At 45.1% G+C, this 14,541-nt stretch overlaps 1 protein-coding gene across 7 annotated transcripts in view; it reads right to left on the bottom strand.

Moving 5' to 3' along the window:
- MFSD3 (major facilitator superfamily domain containing 3) overlaps positions 1-14,541 on the bottom strand; it is a 926,467-nt gene that overhangs the window by 127,403 nt on the left and 784,523 nt on the right. For all 7 annotated transcript variants that reach the window (XM_069621959.1, XM_069621955.1, XM_069621958.1 and 4 more), the window contains one exon: positions 11,873-11,982. In XM_069621959.1, coding sequence (XP_069478060.1) covers positions 11,873-11,982 — 110 coding nt within the window. The remainder of the gene's footprint in view (positions 1-11,872; positions 11,983-14,541) is intronic.

The following is a 14,541-nucleotide window of genomic DNA, read 5'->3' as shown; positions in this document are numbered from 1 at the left end:
GTGTAATGCCTTATGGTCGCCTAGATTACACTGCGTATTAGTACTGGGTATCAGCACTGTGCACTAGCATTTCTCCGATTCTCTGCGCTAGTACCCTCACTGCAGCACCATTGTGTACTAACATTGCGCACTAGCTTCTCTCTGACGATTTTGTGCGTCAGTTCCCTCTAAACTCAGAAATGATAACCTGGACCTTCCTCATTATGTTCCCATTCTGCCTGGTCCCCCATGACACCCCTTGTACAGGGTCACACTTTCGCTTACACCCTAACGGCCTCAGCAGACTAGCCTGCCCCAGACATTATCCCATACCCTGCCCCACCCCCTTCCTACCCAACATCAACCCCTTCCAACCTACCTCCTCCATTGACTCTCATCGCATAGCAGACACCCCCAGCCCCCAAGAAGCATCACAAACTACTCCCATCGGCCAACCCACTATCACAAACCTCACTACCAGCAGATCCTATCCCTGCTCAGGATTATCGAGATTCACCCGACTTAGATCCAGAACACACACACCCGCATCCTTCCCCAATCTAGGCAACAAACAAAACATAACCTTTACCAAATCTGCCCCTCACTGCACACGCCCTACACTTCCGACAGACCAGATATCACACGGCCTGATCGCACCCTCCCCCCGCACCCACATCAAAAAATCATGCATCACCACCGAAACCATTAAAGGTGCACTCATCAATGCGAGATCTGTAGTCGCCCATGCCTTAGACATTGCCGACATTATTACCGTTAATGATCTCGACTTCATAGCTATTACAGAGACCTGGCTCCACCCAGCATCTGGCCCCTCTCTATCACTTGCTATACCCAATGACTATACCATCTACCGTGCAGACAGACAAACAGCTAAAGGTGGTGGAGTAGCCGTTATTGCAAAAAGTTCCATCAACATTAGACACATACAAAACCAATCACTGACATCAGCGGAATTACTCACCCTCAAACTATCCACTACGCACACAAGCACTATCACCATCCACCTCATCTACAGACCGCCAGGCCCCATACTATCCTTTAATGACGACATAGCCCTTCTACTCTCTAACAATACCAAACCTAACTCTCGACTACTCATCCTAGGAGACTTTAATCTAGGTCTCAATGATGAGAAAGATGACAAAGCTCACACTATCGCCAACACTATTTCAGAATTAGGACTCACCCACCATATCGCACAACCCACACATAACAAAGGCCGCATCCTTGACTGGATAGCTGACCTCAATTGCAACACTACCATCCTCTCCAACACTCCATGCGCCTGGACCGATCACCACCTTATTACCTTCACCATCAACAAAGGCACTCAAACACCAGGGCCCTCCTCCAATGCCCCACCCACACTCACAAGAAACAACAAAAATATCACAATAGAGAAACTCCTCCCGCTACTCCAACCCATCATCGACTTCTCACCCACCATGACCAACCCTACTGAATTAGTAGATTTATACAACACAACTATCCTTAAGGCCATAAATACCATAGCACCACTCAAGCTTCGGAAAGCCAAACCACGAGCACACCTCAATTCCTGGTTCACCCCCAAACTAAAAACACTCTGCAAAGCCAAAAGACAAGCTGAATTAGCATGGAAACAGTCACCATCCACTATTAATAAGACATCCTACGCACTAGCATCGAACATCTATAAATCAGCCATCATCCAGTCTAAAAAAAACATGTACAATGAAAGAATCAGCAACGCCAAATCTAATACCAAAGAGCTCTTCAATATCCTGAGAGAACTCGAATCACCTTCCCCCATTCCAGACACTTGCAACAAAGACATCCACTGGTGCACGAACATCCAGGAAGCACTCCTAGGCAAAATTGCCACGCTACAAGCCAAAATCCTGACAAAGAAAGAAAGCCTCACCCTCTCCGATAACATCACCCCCTCTACACACACCCACACCACCCCCCAAAATGATGACAATAACCTCTCTGAGTTTTCCACCATAACCATTAAAGAGGTTGAAGAAATAATCTACTCTCTTAAACCGTCCAAATGCCAAGGCGACACTTGCCCAGCCCCTATCATTAAAGATGCTGCCAAACAACTTGCTCCCTTCATCACCTCCCTCATCAACGCATCTTTCACCTCCAACATAGTGCCCAACAACCTCAAGGACTCCTGGGTTCTTCCTTTACTTAAGAAGCCCACCCTTGACCCTAATGTCCCCACCAACTACAGACCCATAACGACTGTACCCTTCCTACTAAAAATCCTCGACAGAGCTGCCTATCTCCAGATACAGAACCACCTCGAGAAAAATAACTTACTAGGACTCAGACAATCAGGATTCCGCCCCAAACACGGCACTGAGACCGCCCTGATTGACCTTAAGACACAGATGGACAACATTAAAGACAATGGTAAACTAGCCCTCCTTCTCCTCCTTGACTTATCGGCCGCCTTCGACCTGGTCAACCACGACATCCTCTGCAAACATCTATCCTCAGCAGCCAAATTTTCAGATAACGCCAACGCATGGATCCATTCCTTCCTTAACAACAGATCCATGAGAGTCTTCGCACCCACAGCCTCTGCCATCCCAGCCCCAGTCACTTGCGGTGTCCCCCAGGGCTCCTGCGTCTCCCCCACTCTATACAATGTATTCACGAAACCCCTCTTTGACATACTGGACCGCTTGGGTGTCATCTACACCAACTACGCAGATGACACCCAAATACTGATCCCTTTAACAGGCGACTACTCCACTGACCTCACTGCTCTCAACAACATTTATTCCATTATCCAAGAATGGATGGCCAAGCATGGCCTATGCCTTAATGACGACAAGACCGAGCTTCTTCTCCTAGGTTCCCAACCCAGACTTAATAAACTCGACAAACTCTATCAAGCATTCACCATAGATGGCAATAACATCACCGTCTCTAACAGCGTCAAAACCCTAGGAATCTACCTCGACTCCTCCCTCACACTGACAAGACAGATCAATTCCATCTCATCAGCCACTGCTTACACTTGTAAACTTATCAATGCCAGCAGACCTTACCTCTCACCATCCAACTGCATCACCTTAGCCAGAGCGCTAGTCCTTTCCAAAGTTGACTACTGCAATGCGCTATACTTGGGAACCAGTCAGAAAAACATCAACAAACTACAAGTCATACAAAACAACGCCTTGCGAGCAGCCCTGAACATACCCAAACAAGAACACATCTCGGACGCCAGACGCACCTGCCATTGGCTATCCATACCACAAAGAATTGAATATAAAACCATCTCACTCACACACAAATGCCTAGCTAACCAAGCACCCAGATACCTATCCGACAACCTCAAGCACCACACCCCAGCGCGCCCTACCAGATCAGCTCAAACACACTGCTTAAATATCCCAAGATTTAAGCTCCAAAAAGCAGGTGGCTCCAGCTTCCCCGTGCTTGCCTCCAAACTTTGGAACTCACTTCCACTCGAGCTGAGATCAGAACCATCCTTTCACAGATTTAGACACAACACCAAAACCTGGCTTCTATCCAAAGAAACTGCCTAGCCCTACCGCACCAGCATGCACCAAGACTGTAAATTTGTAAATATGTATTCGATTTGTACATTTCTGCTGCATTATTCTTGTTGTATTCATTATTCTTGTTGTATTCATCGCAAGCGCCTGGATGCCCTAGGGCCAGGCGGCGCTATACAAATAATAAACTAAACTAAACTAATCACTCACCCTGCGGGTTTATGTTAATGCAATCAACAAAAAAGCTTTGAAAGTTAGCAACCTTAATGGACAGGAAATGGAGTGGCTCAAAAGGAGCACACATCAAAAATGTTAAAACCAAATTAAGGTCCCAAGTTGGAAAGGTGTAGGAGGAAACACATTTGTGAGTCCCTTAGGAAACTGAGTTATTAACGGTATTTTGAAGTTTGATGCCTCCTCCGAGGAGCGCTTGAACATAAAAAAGGCTGCCAGGTAACCCTTCATTGTTCCTATCTGAAGCCCCAGATTTGCTAAATGTAACAAAAAAAGATAACGCCATAGATGTATCGCCTTGAAAAGGGTCCACATCCTTTTCCCTACACCAGGTGCAGAACTTGTTCCAACGGCAGCGGTATAAGGATTTTGTTGCTGGCCTTCTGCCAGAAAGCAAAATCACCATTACGTCATACGGGGAGGTCCGAATCCTTATAAATCAACCTCTCAGAAACCATGAGTGAAGGTTGAGTGTCTTGACGTCTGGATGGAGAACCCGACCCTCCTCTCGCGAGAGAAGGTCCTCTCCGTGTGGAAGACGCATTGGTGGGCAGATGGACATGTCCAGTATATCCGGGTACCACGTCCTCCTAGCTCAATCCAGAGCAATTAGGATCATGGATTTCCCAAACTTTCTCAACCACCTGATCACGTGAGGAATGACGGGGACTGGAGAAAACGTGTAAAGAAGTGGAAACTCCCAGTCCACCACGAACGGGTCTCCTAGAGCTCCACTTGGGGGAAATTCCCTGGAGCAAAACAGTTTGCACTTCCGGTTGATACTGGTCGTGAACAGATCCACTTGAGGGTTTCCCCAAAGGGTGAAGATTTCTTGAAGCACTTCCTGAGCTAGTTCCCACTCGTGGGAGACTATGCTCTGCCTTCTCAGTGCATCCGCCGGTGTGTTCTCCTCGCCGGCTAGTTGAACTGCCGATTGGGATATTCCTTCTTGAATTGCCCACAACCAGAGCTGCATTGCCTCTCTGCACAGTGGTAGTGACCCTACACCACCTCTCTTGTTTAGGTAGTACATGGCCACTGTGTTGTCCGTCATTATCAGGAGATTATTTTTCCGTACAGAGAGCAGAAAGGCCTTCAGCGCTACTCCAATTGCCCTCAGCTCCAAAAGGTTGATGTCTAGTTTGGACACTGATGGAGAACAACGACCGCTGATTGTCAGATCGTTGGCGTGGGCTCCCCACCCGGTGAGCGAGGCCTCCGTAACTACTGTTATCTCTGGCCACGGTTGCCAAAAAGGTTCTCCCTTCAGGGTATTGGCCTTGAGGCCCACCACAGAAGATCCTGTGGGACACTGCTCGGAACCTGAAGTAGGTGTGACATTCTGCCTGAAAATTGAGACCATTGTGTCCTGACAGCCCATTGAAGGGAGCTCATTCTCAAGCAAATAAATGCAGGATGCGATGAGGCCAAGCAACCTCAAAAAGTCAAAGGCCGGAAGACGCTGGGCACTCTGGAATCTGGTGACCATCTGCAGAATGTAGTGAGCCGTCACGCCGGGTTGCAAGTCTTTTCCCAAGGATGCATCCAGGACCACTCTGATGAACTGGAGATTTTGAGATGGTATCATGTGGGACTTCTTGTAATTGAGGGAGAAGCCCAGTCTGTGGAGAGTGGCAGTTATGCTGAGATGTTCCAGGGCTTGCTCGGGTGAACGTGCCGTGATCAGCCAATCGTCCAGGTAGGGAGACACATGAATCCCCCCTCTCCTGAGACTCGCTGCCACCAACGTCATCAGCTTGGTGAAAACTCTCGGGTCGGAGGTCCGCCCGAATTGCAGAACTCTAAACTGATAATGAGAACTGCCAACGGCGAACCTTCGGTGCTTTCTGTGCTTCTGATGGATTGGCACATGAAAGTAAGCATCCTGAAGGTCCAATGACAAAATCCAATCCTGGAGCTGGAGGGCCTGAGGGATCTGAGAAAGTGTGACCATCTTGAACTTGGTCCTTCCTGAGGAACTTGTTCAAGTATCGCAAGTCCAAGATGGGTCTCATTCCTCCGTCCTTCTTGGGGATCAGGAAATAGGGAGAGTACCATCCTTTGTTCCTCTCCATCACAGGTACTGGCTCTATAGAACCTTTCTCTAGCCGGCTCAAAGTTACCTGCAACCGTAATGGATCTGGAACATTTATCAAATGGCGTCCCGGTGGATGATCCTTAGGTCTCTCTGTAAAGGGGACGCAATAACCTTGGGCTACTGTTTCGAGCGCCCATGCATCCAAAGTAATACCTCATCAGAGAGTCAAGACCTCCGAGATGTTTTGAGGTGGCTGGAGCAGCGGCTGATGGTAAAGGCGCTGATGCTTGTGCGAGCTTTGCACCTCTCCCTCGCTCACCATGAGGGAATCTTCTTTGTCCTCTTTGACTAGCCTGTCCTCTCGCTTTTCTAACTGAGGAAAAGAAACAGAATGACCTACCCCTCCAAGATGATCCGCTGGGATAAAATGGCTGTGGCCGCCTGATGGCGGCACCTATGGACTTGCCTGCTGCTTTTGAGGTCTGCAGGTTTTCAAGGCTTTCATCAACCTTATTACCAAATAAATGAGAGCCGTCAAAAGGCATGTTGAGGAGTCTAGATTGTACGTCAGGTGCAAATCCTGATTTCCTCAACCATGCAAACCTGCGTATAACAGTGCTTGCTGTCATGACTCTGCTGATGCTGTCAGCAAAGTCCAGAACTGATTGAAGAGACTCACACACAGCCTCTTTGCCATCTCTTGTCAGGTTCATGAAGCTGTCTCTTTCCTCCCCTTCGGGGATGTGTTCAGCTGCCATAGCTAAACAGTCCCAGCTGGGTTACTCGCTGGTATGCTTCTCAGCTTTGCCCTGATGTGGTCTGCGAGGAAGGTTCTGCCTTAAAATACTTGTGGTAGAATTAGGCGTACTCTCCGTCCTGCCTTCTTTGCAGGGGCGCGTTGTCTTTCATGGGCGAGTGCGGTCCAGTTACTTCACTGACGCCGGCCCGTTTGATATTGTTCAGGTAGGTCTTATTGCTGTTCTTTAGTTTTGTTGCTATCCTGCATGCCTTTCTTTGTTTAAAATGTCTCATTTTTCTCCCTTATGTATGCAGAGCTTCATCGCAGCGAACTGGCTTGGTTGAGCCCTGCTGGTAAATAATGGCGCATTAAGAGTGCTATGATGCGGTAAGTAAGCGCTATGCACAGCGCTGCAAAGTCTTGCCTATGCTAACCTTTGTTTTCCTTCCTTGTAGGTGGCAGTGTTCTTTAGCGCGAGTGGAATGTCCGGAGTGATGCCAGCCGAGAGGCGACCAGCAGTTAAGCCTTTTGAGCAGTTCGTAATTTGTAAATGTCTCTAAAGCTTTCTTTAATGTTGCCTCTATCTTCCTCTTTCAGGTCGTTCTGTCCAAGAGGCGCGCAGATTCGAGGAAGCTGTTCTCAGTAGCTGCGAGTGTTTAAAGATGAAGACTGCAGGTGAGATGCTGCTGCTAATGATGTTCCTTTTGTCTCCTTGCAGGTTCTGCTTCTCCGAGGTTCGAGGGAATAGCTGGACACGGTGAGCGTCACGTCGCAAGCTGCAAAGTAACACAAAGCATTTTCTGCAGTCAGGGTGTGGTTTATATAGCCCAGGTAAAGTAGTACCAGGGAAAGTAGTTCCAATGCTGCCACACCCAAAACACTAGACCGCATAGCTTGGCTCTTAGGAACCAAGCTATGTGGATGCCTCCATGTTGGCTGACAATACAATAAAGTAGTTCCCAAGCACATTGTTGTTCATGGTGTATGAGCCAGGACTGGCCCCATGAGGGCTTTTAAAGAGGATGCCAGGCTCTAGAGGCCCGAGTCCTGACTCCACCTGGCCAATGGGTTTGCCAGAGGGGGTTTTGGGCGAGGGTCATGACAGAGTTAGCCGACTTTAATGCCATACTTCAAGCTGAAAAAACTTTCTTTGCCCAGGTATCAATACGTTTATCATCCCGATCTAGAGGGATAGTTGGGTACGCAGCTTGCTTAGAGGCCGACATAGCTGCTTGGACCACTAAACATTCCGGTGTCAGATGTTTTGACAGGTAGCTTGGGTCGCTACTGGACGGTCTGTATTTTCTCGTGAGGTTTCTATTAACTGCAGGAGTAGATTCCAGAACCTCCCAGTTTGCAATTACTGGAGTGACACATGAAAGGGTAGTTTAGGGTCATTTTGTGGACCTTTGTACAATATGTCTGTGAGATCATTCTGCTAAAATGGACAAGCAGGGCTACTCCATTCTAATAAAATCTACATCCCTGGTCAACAGACCTCTGAACAGTGCATCAGCACGATCGTCCGGGTCTGGCTTCCCAAAATCTAATTCTGAAGAAGTGTCAACACTACTGACTGTTTTTAGAGTATCATGCAGCTCCCTGACTCTGGTTTCCACTGAGATTAAACTTTCTGGGACATTAGAAGTATCCTTATGTATATTAGGAGTATCCAATTGAAGGCCATATATTGAGATTAAAGACTTGAAAAAGTGATTTTTAGGTAAAGGTTTAAAAACCTTTTCCTGAGTTTTTTTGTCATAAAGTCATCAGTGACTCCACTGCCGGCATCGATGTCTTGGTTTTAGACTATATTGACGTTTTACTCTTGAATTTACGCTTCAAAGGGACTCAATGCTCGATCCGAGGGTTTCTTTGACGATTTCTCGTCCCGTCGAGTACTCGAAGAATCTCAGGAGATTTTAGGCTTAAGACCCGAGCTCGAGGGTACGCATGGTTTTGCCTTGGCCTTATGCTTGTCGTCGACTGGAGCATGGCCACTTTATTTGTGTTTCAAGGAGGACGGGCCTCTTTCTCAATGATTTTAACCATTTGTTTCTGAAATATTCCCACTCATCTTCAATAAAGGATTTAGTCGGGCAGACTAGATTCTTTCATGAGAAGTATCTGAGGAAGAAGAAGAGGTTATTCTATGATGCCTTCTCTTTGACTTTTTTGAAGATGAAGAGGAGCGTCTGCTCCTGGAGTGAGATCGTTTTTTCAATCTTTTTTTATGAGGAGATGAATCTTTCGTCTCGTGGGACGACCCAAATTTCGATGGAGTGGAAGGGGATTTTGGGGCACTCCTACCCACTGACAATTTAGCTTTATGCTCTTTCAAGGCCTTACCCGTCATCGACTGACAAGATCGAAAATCAGAGGTTTTATGCTCGATGGACAGCCACCAGATACATGTTTTATGCGGTTCCGTGATGGACATTTTGTCCCTGCATTTTAGGCACTTTTTAAAGCCGGTCTTCGGAGTAACCGGTGTCGAAGACGAGACCATATCTAAAACATTTTCTGACAAAAACTGAAGCGTGCTCTAATTGTCGAAGCTATCGCGTTAGTGGAAAAATGTAACTGAAGCCAACAGGCACTGCGCGTGGTATATATACTCGACGAAGACATCAATCGAGATGGAAGCCCTCGAGAGACATCAGGTCCACGCACAGAACCCTCTGCCAAGAAGAGAAACATTCCCGAAGCAGCTGAAGCTGGAAAGGAAGATATCATAAGATGAGGAATATGTGGGAGGACACAATACATTTGAATACTAAGATTAAGACGATGATGAACTGGAAAACCTAGATAAATATAATTATTAACAATATCAGTTGGAATGTCATCAATCCTCAAGACAAAGATAGCTGAACAGTTCCTGCAAGTACCAATTACCATTATTTTGGTCTTTTTCAAGTTAATAATTAAATCATTAGCTTTAGAGTATTAAGATCATTTGAATTCCAATAGCCATTTTGGCAAAAACGAGATCATCTGCATTTGAGAGAAAGGTTATAGGACAAGAGCCACTATGAGGAGGAAAATTGTTACATGTTTTAAGTGTTTCATGTTGATTAGCCACATACAGATTATATAACACAGGCTTTAATCCATGGTTAGTCACAGTATAGAATGATGACAGTCCTTCATGATTCAACCTGACCCTCCTTACAGTAGTGGCATGATATAGTTGTTTAATTAATGAAGCAAACTAGGATCACAGCCACACTTTTCTAACTTTTTCCACAAGGTAGATCAAGTAAGATAACCTACGGTCCAAGTATTATCAATAGTGTGAAGGCCCTTCCTAAAATAGTTTGCTGCGATTTTAACAGGTTGTGATTCAATGCCCATTCATTCACTCTTTAATAGGCAAATTGAGACGATTATAGAACTTGACTCAGTCAAAGCCAACAGACCATGTTAGTGCTATTTCTAGACCTTTTTTTATATATATGGGAATTAATTGGATTGTTCCCAGCTTCTAGGTATCAGGCCAGAAATAGTTATTTAAAAAATTGTAATAAATTGGCCCAAAATACAGGTGAGCCCTTAATTGTAGTGTTAGAGACTCCGGCTGGCCCAGGAGCATGACAAGATTTTAACTTCAAACTTATTTCTGTAATATCATCCACAGTATATGTTTATCAAGAGGAGCCATTAGTAGACACTCGAGATCCAAGATGTACATTATTTTCAAACTGATTTCCTGTGCATTTTTCTCTATAGTATAACTGCTAACGTGCTTAACCCAGAACATTTCAGATATTGCATTAATCTCCTTATTATCTTTCCTAGAAATAGGTTTATCACATAATACCAAAATGTATGGTTATCACGAGATCTAAGGGCTGTGAAAATAATTTGCCATTGAGCACTGCGGGTAGAGCCTTTAAGGGTCAAAAGTCAATTCTTCTACTTCATACAAAGACTGGCTATGTGGGTCTTTCTTGTTATACTATCAGATGAATATTTCTTCGATCTACGTATAAGTGAATTCAGCTCCCGTTTTTTTAGTGGCAATGGTTGAATCATAAACCGAAAAAGAATTGTGTCGACATGCAGACCATTTCCAGGACCCAACAAACAAATCAATCACCTTATCAATCTCCTTTAGAGCATCCTCAATATCCCATCTAAGTGAATCACCTTCACCCACCCATCCATCCATCCATCCTACCTTCACCTTCTCTACCCCTAGCTCCTCCCTCTGTTACCCACCCATCCTTCCGCCACTCTCTACCCCCACCCACCCAATCCCAACTGTCTTTCCCTACCCTCTACCATACCCCCACTCTCTCTACACCCAGCCAACCTCCTCCACTCTCTCTATCCCATCCCAAGCTCCCCCACTCTCTTTACCCCACCCCACCTCTCTACCCTCACCCACCCTAGCCCCAGTCACTTTACCCCCACCAACGCAAATCTCTCTACAACCAACCCACCCAACCCACCAACCCCCATTCTCAATCCACTCTCATCCTTCCTCTCACACTTTATTTCTTACCCTCTCAGTCTCAACTTTTCTCGCTCAGATTTTCTTTTTCTCATCATCGATGGCACCCTCTCTTAATTTTTCCCCCTTGCTCTATTCTCCTTCCTTATTCTTTTTTACACCTGTGCCCCTTTTTGCACCCTCCTTTGTAACGTTGCACTATTCTACTTGAACCCTAGTCCCTATAAATGTAAAATGCAAAGAACAGTAATAAACGCCAGAACTATTGGTTTGCCAATGCTTGTTTAGATATATTCTGACATTTTCCCCGCCAGGAATATGGCTCTAAGAGCCCAAGCTGAAATTTAAAAAAGCCTTTGTGTAGCATCATATTGGAAGCTTGGAACCATACCTTAGTGACATATCAACCACTGAAAACTAGCCCATAGAATGATACAATGATTTGCTATGCTGCTTAACGGACTGTTTTTAGGGTTTCTCGCAGGGCGATTTAAAATGCAGGTAAGTCCCTTTCTGTTGCATGCAAACTAAAGCTGGACATTTTGAGTTACAGTTAGTATGAAGAAACAAACTAAATGGGTTAATTGTGGTGGTCTTTGTTTTCATAGTGCTTCTTTTTTCCAACAAATGTAGGCGTTATACTGGCATTTTGTTTCTCATGGGTGCTTCCTGTTATGGACGGTAGTTCTCTAGAGGACTTGTAATCACATGAGGAAACAATATAAATCTCTCAAGCAGGCACAAATATTGATGTATCTACTACCTGAGAGATAAGAGAACTATTGCCACTCACTGGTTGCCGATACAGGCATGCAGACAGTTTCAATTTCATACCATATGGTCGGTTACACAGAATATCGTCCCGTGGCATAGCACAAGCATACCTGTATACTCTCCACAGCCCTCTGTGTGCAGTGCATCATGATACTGAAGGTTAAGGTTGAGATTATCCCGGCCATAAAGTGCTGTAAGATGATGCTGAAGATTGCAGCCACTGCCAAACAGACACAGAAAGAAAGAACAGTGTTTATCAGTCAATGGCAATTTTCACAAATTCTACTATACCAACTAGGGGAGAGAGGTGGAATGAGTAGCAATAGACAAAACTGATCGTGAAAAGAAACAGGCAAAAGAAAGAAAGTCATGGCTAATGTACATGTTGGAAAATGTCACCAGAACAAAAGGGGGATCAGAGGAGCAGATGGTACACAAGAAAAGAACAGAGAAATAACAGAACAGCCATGGACGATGTAAATAGTGAAAACAGGTGGAAAGGAGGAACGGGCCGCAACAGTTTAGAAATGAGCAAATATAATTGACAATTGCACAAGTCTCCATAATAGGAAAACAATCTTATTAGTAAAAATATTGATCTCCAATTTCCTGGACGTAAACATAACTATTTACATCTCCCTAAAATGCGCTTGGCAAAATAACAATATCAATATGGCCCTCATTATAACAAGCTTGGTGGCTTTTCACCCGCCATTATCACATGTGGTAATAAGATACCACGTGTGTTAATTTCTGTTATTACCATATGTGTTAATGACAAGTCTCCACCTATGTATTTATCACCATGGCAGCGCTAAGGCAGACCAGACAAACTATCAAAAATACTGTCTTACCAAAACTTTAGGCACAATTAATAACATAGGTGTCTCTTTTAGGCCCCCTCAAGATCACTAATGTAGAGCCTCAGCCGTTAAGGGTCCACTCGATCAGGCAAGAGGATGATATGGTTTTAGGGACTGAGACAAAGAACGCTAGCAGATCTTCAAATGCAAGGCATTACAATCCCCTCGGGAGAGGAACCAAGACAGAGGGTCAATCCTGAAGAAAAAGTCTCAGGAGTATCTACCCCCTAAAGACTAAGCTAAAAGTTGCCAACCAAAATGAACAAGTTACTGTTGCCCCCCAGAGACTCATCTAGAAAGGTCTCCTCAAGAATAGACTAAAACCACAAATAGTATAGTGGATCTTACATCTGAAGAAATACTTAATGAAGCATCTCAGCCCTTTGTGTATTTACAGCTCCAGCCTGATAGAAGAATGCCAGTGAGTAAATTCACATTGGATGATCCCCCAACTGAATGGAGAAAATTAAGTCCGATTTCTACATTCGAAGGAAGGCCCCATGGGAATAAGGACTAATATACTCTGATAAGTGCAATTATGTGAAGTCCTGGAGTTTACCCAAGTTTCTTTATAATATTCCACATGTATGTGAATTCTGACTGTATGTCCTGTAGTGGATGCAATGTTAGGTTTTTAGCAATCCACACCTCAGTACATGTTTAATTCAATGTAGGGAAGAACCAAGGAAATCGGGGATCATGATATATTTGGACGTTAAATCAAAGAATGAAGATTACCCCGGCTTACAGACCAGGAAGTCTTGATTCTATTAAAGGCACAGAGGTGAACATTATGCATTAACTTCTTTTATTATTCACTCTTCAGCAGTTTTTAATCTCTTAACTTTGAAAAACACTAATTTTTTTAATTTATTTGTATTAGGGAACTATAAGTCCCTGTTAGTCCCTTCAATTCTGTAGTCCTTCTCTAGTTCCTTTCTTCTTCTTTGATGGTCCAAAATGGCACCTTCAGATAAAAGTCTCATCTAGGCAACTTGAGACAAACGCCACCACACTCAACCTCTTGGTCCGCTGTATCAACCTTCTGGATTGCTGTGCTTTTGTCAAGGATGGCACTCTGTCAAGAGTGGCACAGGGCGCCCAGGTAGGGTTTGGGTGGCTGTGCTGATGTAAGGTGACAGATAAGTACACACACAGCAGGAAACTCATCAAGAAAGAAAAGTAGGCAACTGTTGTTGTGAACAGAAAAGGGCAGGCAATACAAAGATACAAACAAACTGGATTCCCTCTTGGGGTGTATGCAGATATGGAAAAAGAGTATTCCACGGACCTTTGGAAACTCCAGCCTTCTGCACGGATTACTATTACAGAGGCCCACTCTGTCTGCTCATGGCTGGGAACAACAGCTGTGGGTGTCTGTTAAACAGAAAACGCGACAAGGGAAGGGGCAGCGGTTGCCTGCCGCAAACCAACAGTCAAGCTCTGTACAAAGGATCAACATAAGACACAAGAGAGACAAGAACAGAAATAACCAGGGACAAGGAAGTCTAAGAGAAATCTAGCTGAAGGGAATGAAGGAAGAAACAGTACAATAGAAATGGGTAAACTAAAGGGGAGGACAGAGGAGACAAGGAAGAGAAGGACAGGGATCAAGAACAAGGGGTTGCAAACAAGGAAGAGAGCAAGGGAGCAGCAGCCAGGAAAGAGGGGGGCTGCAAACAAGGAAGCAGGGCTGCAGTACCAAATGGTACAAGGTACAGAAAAACTGTAGTGGATTGCACAGGACTGTAGTAGGCTGCTAGGGAGAGAGTCTAGAGGAGCAGGACTGAGAGCTGTAGTAGGCGGCAGACGGAGAGCCCAGAGGAGTAGGGCAGCAAGGAGCGAACCCAAAGGAACGAACCCAAAGGAACAGGGCATAGAGACAGAGAGACCTGAGGGTCAGGGTTGAAAGCAGA

Source organism: Ambystoma mexicanum, chromosome 5q (genome assembly GCF_040938575.1).
Source record: "Ambystoma mexicanum isolate Mex_15411 chromosome 5q, UKY_AmexF1_1, whole genome shotgun sequence".
Lineage (NCBI taxonomy): Eukaryota > Metazoa > Chordata > Amphibia > Caudata > Ambystomatidae > Ambystoma > Ambystoma mexicanum.
Note: the sequence above shows the minus strand (reverse complement) of the source record. Positions and strands in the feature narration are given on the sequence as shown.